At 37.2% G+C, this 6,549-nt stretch overlaps 1 protein-coding gene across 1 annotated transcript; it reads left to right on the forward strand.

The window, feature by feature from the left end:
* Positions 1-283: 283 nt before the first annotated feature.
* Positions 284-6,233, forward strand: LOC103581685 (zinc finger protein 420-like). Its single transcript, XM_008563461.1, is given in 4 exon segments — positions 284-371; positions 2,099-4,648; positions 4,651-4,838; positions 4,840-6,233. Coding segments are annotated over 4 exon segments (2,832 nt in total). The 5' UTR covers positions 284-337; the 3' UTR covers positions 4,900-6,233.
* The last annotated feature ends 316 nt before the right edge of the window (positions 6,234-6,549 follow it).

Raw genomic sequence — 6,549 nt, forward strand, 5'->3', positions numbered from 1 at the left:
TCGCGCCCGTACCAGGGACCGGCAACGGGATCGCAACCCTCAGTGTTGCGCTCGCACCGCGCTCAGCCAGTGAGCGGGAACCGGTCTCCACATGGGATCCGAACCCTCGGCGGGAGCACCACCACGCTCCCAAGCAGCACACTCTCCAGTGCGCCACCCGGCCGGCCCTAACAAAAGTTTTAAATTGGCCTCTTTATTGTATAATTTCTGGAGCTGTCATTCTTGCAAGGATCTGGCTTTACAGTTTTATAAAGTCCCATATTACTTCCCATTAACAGGGTACTGCATTAGTAAACCTGAGGTGATCCTCAAGTTGGAGAAAGGAGCAGAGTCATGGATGATAGAAGAACAACCAAACCAGTGCCTCCCAGGTTAGTAAGCACATCCTGGGTAGAGTCTGGGAAGAGTAAAACCCTGCAGATCTTGACTGTGTTCAGCTGTTTCTAGCAATTATTCCACAGGTCCGTGAGCTGAGGCTGGCTCATCTCCTTGCATTAAACACATGTATTATGTAGTCTCTCAGATGGACTCATACGTATATATCTCCATATTTTATTTTGCTGTTTTTTAACAATGTATTTTCCTAAAATATAATCCCTACATTTCTCTTCTTTGACATTTAATTTTGCTATTCATCTTTTCGATATTCTCAGTTGCCCTCATGTCCTGCACTCTCATGGACGTTGGTTTTCAGACTCTGTCCTTTTGTGTTACTTAAAACAGAATATCTATAACTGAGTAATTTATGAAGAAACAAACCCTATGTCTTACAGTTCTGTTCTGGAGGCTGAGCATTCCAAGGTCTAGGGGCTGTATGTGGTAAGGGCCTTGTTTTTGGTGGTGATTCTTGGCAGAATCCCAAAGTAGAGCATGATATCACATAGGAAGTTGATAAGAAAATGAGGAAAGAGGCCCAGATATGAGTCTTCTATACCACCACATCAGAAATTATGGAGCTGAGGCTGACTTAGCACAGGGCATGGAAAAGGAGAGTTCTTGATTTTATAGAAGAACCAGAAGACTCATGGTATGAAGGTAAAGTGAACCGAGGGTTTCAAGTTGAGGGACTGAGATTGTTGTTTGGAAGTGGAATTTGAAGTTAGTATTTTCCTCTTCTCTTTGTAGAAATCATTCTAAAATGACAATTAAATTTAGAAATGTACAGGAGACTTTTATTTTTTATGAGCATAGTAGCCATCCAAAACTCCAGTGCATAATAGTGATGCTTTCATGAGCAATGAATTATCAAGTGGGAGTGTGTGTTCCAGAGTTTGGGAAGATAATACAAGTTGATTTTATAAGGAGTCAAAAGGACCTTTTTCAAAGATGGTGGCAAAGCCTTGGTTGCAGAACCAAATATTTTAGACCAGCAGGGTGTCCTGTAGGGGTGGACTGAAGTTTCCTGTAGAGTAATGGTTTTTTGAAGCACAGGAAGTCAGGTGAAATGAGTAATTTGTGGGAGGCTCTGTGTAGGGTGGGAAAAGGGAGATTTTATTATTTCAAAAACCTCTACACGCCTATAGACATTTCCTAAGGAAGAGTAAAAAGTATAGAAACATTAATGCAAAATTCTTAACCTAAGTCATTTTGTTCCATATGTGATGAAAAATTGGATCATTCTGCACCTAAAGGTAGCCAATGAAGGAAAACCTGGCCATATTCAAAGCAGAAGAATGAGAAAAAGAGCGGAGATAACCACTATTGTTATAAAAATAAAATAGAGTAAAAACTGTAATAATAAAAGAGAGTTAAAGAAAAAAGGGTAAAAAAACAAATGGAAGGTGATAAGCAATTATTTGAAATCTGCAATTAGGAAAAAGGTAAAAATTACCAAATATTTCATCATGATGTGGAAACAAAAAAGTGAATGAAGAAGCAAAGAAGAATGTGACATAGTGTTAGAAAATATACTAATACAATATAACATTATGTCAGTATAAAGAAAACCCATATACTTCTGAAGCCACTATTGATTTTTATAAAATCTTTTATTACTTGGGTTGGGAGAAACTTCTCTACCTTTACATGAGCATGCAATAAAATATGCTTATGTGTGGCTCATGGATATGGGTTTTGTTTTTTTTTTTTGTCATTTCAGATGTCCAGATAATCAATGACCTAATTGAGAGGAGCCAGGAAAGTCATGGTAGATACTTGTGGCGAGGTGTAATCATCAATGGAAATCAATCAACTGAGGAGAGAGTGGAGTTAGGAAAATCAGTGAATGCACATTCAATGTATATTTTGAATATGGTTTTAAATAATGAAAACTATTCAGGAGTGGGGCATGAGGAGTTTGACAAATGTCAGAATGCAGTTCTTCCAGAGACCGGTGCCATGTGTACTGGACAGAAACCTGATAAGCATAATATATCTGAGGAATCGCACAGTCATCATGAGCATCTTAGTGAGCATCCTAAGATTCCAGCTGGGCAACTTTCTGAATATAGTGGAAAAGGACAATCCTCCAACACAGTGCCAATAATATTTGCATATAAGAAAACTCATATGGGTGAGACCACTTGTAAATATAGTGACTATGGGAAAGCCTGTAATAAGTCATCTGTCATTGCCCAAAAGATAGCTCAGGTAGGGATGAAAACTTTTCAATGTATCATATGTGGGAAAATGTCCTATAAAAAGGCTAGACTTACTCAACATCAGATTATACGCACAGGAGAGAAACATGATAAATGCAGTGAGTGTCAGAAATCTTTAATCAAGCAATCATACCTTATTTCATATGAGGGAACATCTACAGGGAAAGCTTTTAACCAAAAGTCAGCCCTCAACAGGCATCAGGGAATTCACAAAAGTAAAACAACATATGAACGTAAGGAAAATTCAAAAGCTTTTAACCAAATGTCAGCGTTCAGTATGCATTGGAGAACTCACCCAAGTGATAAGCCCCACAAAAGTAATGGATGTAGAAAAAGAATTAACAAGCCATCCTTCAGAATGAATCAGAGTACTCACACAGGGAAAACACCTTATGAATGTAAAGAATGTGGAAAAGCTTTTAAGCAAAAGCCAAAACTCAGCAGGCATCAGAGAATTCACACAGGTGAGAGACCATATGAATGTAAAGAATGTGGAAAAGCTTTTAAACAAAAGTCAACCCTCAATATGCATCAGAGAATTCACACAGGTGAGAAACCATATGAATGTAAAGAATGTGGAAAAGCTTTTAACCGAAAGTCAACCCTCAGCAAGCATCAGAGAATTCACACAGGTGAGAAACCATATGAATGTAAAGAGTGTGGAAAAGCATTTTATGAAAAGTCACACCTCAGCATGCATCAGAGAATTCACACAGGTGAGACACCATATGAATGTAAAGAATGTGGAAAAGCTTTTAAACAAAAGTCACACCTCAGCATGCATCAGATAATTCACACAGGTGAGAGACCATATGAATGTAAAGAATGTGGAAAAGCTTTTAACCAAAAGTCAATCCTCAGCATGCATCAGAGAATTCACACAGGTGAGAAACCATATGAATGTAAAGAATGTGGAAAAGCTTTTAATCGAAAGTCAGAGCTCAGCATGCACCAGAGCGTTCATCCAAGTGAGAAACCATATAAATGTAAAGAATGTGGAAAAGATTTAAAGTTAAAGTCACACCTCAGCATGCATCAGAGAATTCACAGAGGTGAGAAACCATATGAATGTAAAGAATGTGGAAAAGCTTTTAAACAAAAGTCACACCTCAGCAGGCATCAGATAATTCACACAGGTGAGAGACCATATCAATGTGAAGAATGTGGAAAAGCTTTTACCCAAAAGTCAGCCCTCAGCATGCATCAGAGAATTCACACAGGTGAGAAACCATATGAATGTAAAGAATGTGGAAAAGCTTTTAACCAAAAGTCACACCTCAGCATGCATCAGATACCCCACACAGGTGAGAGACCATATCAATGTAAAGAATGTTGAAAAGCTTTTAACCAAAAGTCAATCCTCAGCATGCATCAGAGAATTCACACAGGTGAGAAACCATATGAATGTAAAGAATGTGGGAAAGCTTTTTATGAAAAGTCACACCTCAGCATGCATCAGATAATTCACACAGGTGAGAAACCATATGAATGTAAAGAATGTGGGAAAGCTTTTTATGAAAAGTCACACCTCAGCATGCATCAGATAATTCACACAGGTGAGAAACCATATGAATGTAAAGAATGTGGAAAAGATTTTAATGAAAAGTCATGCCTCAGCAATCATAAGAGAATTCACAGAGGTGAGAAACCATATGGACGTAAAGAATGTGGAAAAGCTTTTAATTGAAAGTCAGAGGTCAGCATGCACCAGAGCATTCATCCAGGTGAGAAACCATATGAATGTAAAGAATGTGGAAAAGCTTTTAATGAAAAGTCACACCTCAGCATGCATCAGATAATTCACACAGGTGAGAAACCATATGGATGTAACGAATGTGGAAAAGCTTTTAAACAAAAGTCACACCTCAGCATGCATCAGAGAATTTACACAGGTGAGAGACCATATGAATGTAAAGAATGTGGAAAAGCTTTTAACCAAGAGTCAATCCTCAACATGCTTCAGAGAATTCACACAGGTGAGAAACCATATGAATGTAAAGAATGTGGTAAAGATTTTAACCGAAAGTCACACCGCAGCAGGCATCAGAGAATCACAGAGCTGAGAAGCCACAGTAATGTAAAGAATGTGGAAAAGCTTTTAACCAAAAGTCAACCCTCAGCATGCATCAGGGAATTCATACAGGTGAGAAGCCACGTGAATGTAATGAATGTGGAAAAAGGTTTTTTTTTACAATGTCACAGTTGAGAAGACATCAGGATACTCACACAAGAAAAAACTCCTTATGAATGCAATATGACAGGCCCTGTACTGAAATTCCCCCTAACAGATAAAAAATAATTCACAGAAAGGAAAATCTCAGTGAATGTAATATATATAGGAAAAGATTTTTCCAGGAGTCATACTGCAAGACATCAGAGAACTTGTATCTGGAAGAAGACCTGTAAATATACAGTTGTCCTCAGGCATTGAAGAATATCTTGAGGATCCCCTATTGATATAAAAATTTGCTGATGCTCAAGTCCCTTCTATAAATGTTGTAGTGTTTGTGTATTACCAATTCACTTCCTGCTGTGTATTTTTCATCTTGTGTAGATTACTTATAATACTGAAAAAATGTGAATACTATGTAAATTGTTATACTGTGTTGTTTTTCAGTTGTAGAATAGTTTCATTTACTGTTTTTATTTACTTTTGAGGATTTTTGATAAGTAGTTTCTTGAATCACCAGGTCTGTAACCCTCAGATGTGGAAGGAGGACTGTAATGAGGGTGAAAACATCTTTTCTCCAAAGTCTCAAGGCTGACTATGGTTAGAGCATTTTTGCTTATAACATTGGTGCTCTTTACACAAATGATCTCCATACCAGCCATGCACCATAAAATAAATAAATAAAAATGAAAAGGAATCACATCGTAGCAGGCATTAGAGGATTTAAAGAGGGGAGAAATTCTATATGGGTTAAACTGACTGTGTGTTTTTAAAAATAAAACCACTCTTTTCTCTAGTTTGCATAGCCTACAATCTGAGCATTCCACAATTGGGTGGATGACCATGTAATTTAACTCTGTTCAGGGGAATATAGATATAAGTGGTGAACATTACTTCCAGTTCAGACAACAAAATAAAAAAATTCCATTCAGTTCCTGGTTTCTCATATTATTTGCAACTGAATAAAGATGACTCTTGGGTGCACATGGGGGCCACAGGTGAAAGAAATCCATCCTAATTTAAAATAGAAGAAATTGAAGAAACCAGAGATATTCTCGCCACTACCCCAAAACCTCTGTTTACACATTATATAAGAAATTATTTCCTGTTAAGCCATTTTATGTGTGCCCTGTTTACATTACAACACAAGAGGTGCCCTCCAGCTAAATGATTTTATAGACTTTCTGAGAGGATTTTCCAGTCCTTGTATATGGGAAGAGAATCCTGCATTGTCACCATTTATACCCAAGTCAGTTTGTGGGAAAACCTAATTATGGGGAGAAAGAATGCAATAGATGTGACACTTCTTATTGGGACAGTTTATTGAACAGTGAAAATAAAGTTAAATATCTTTCTAAATCTCTATAATGTGTCAAAGCTTTCAAGAAAACTTTCAACACTTTATGTCAGAATTTGAAATGAAGAGAAAACTATAATAAATATAAGTTTTCAAATATGATAAATGGAGTATTAAAAGTTTTTTTTTTTTTTTAACATTTTCAGTGTTACCAATATTTAAATATGACTTGGTAACACTACCTTCCAGGGGACATTGTCTGAAGACATTTTTGGTTGTCATAACTGAAGGTTGGGAGGTGCTACTCCATTGAGTGGGAAGACACAGATGTTGGTAAACAGCCTACAATGCAAAAGAAAGACACCTCACATGCAACATTTACGCATAAAAATGTTGTTAAAAATGCTTCTTAATGGAACCCAGCATAACTGTGGATAGGGAATATGTACACTTAGTATAATAAATAGTTTGGTTTGACTTCC

The sequence above is a fragment of the Galeopterus variegatus genome, unplaced genomic scaffold, assembly GCF_000696425.1.
Source record: "Galeopterus variegatus unplaced genomic scaffold, G_variegatus-3.0.2 Scaffold13691, whole genome shotgun sequence".
NCBI classification, from domain to species: Eukaryota; Metazoa; Chordata; class Mammalia; order Dermoptera; family Cynocephalidae; genus Galeopterus; species Galeopterus variegatus.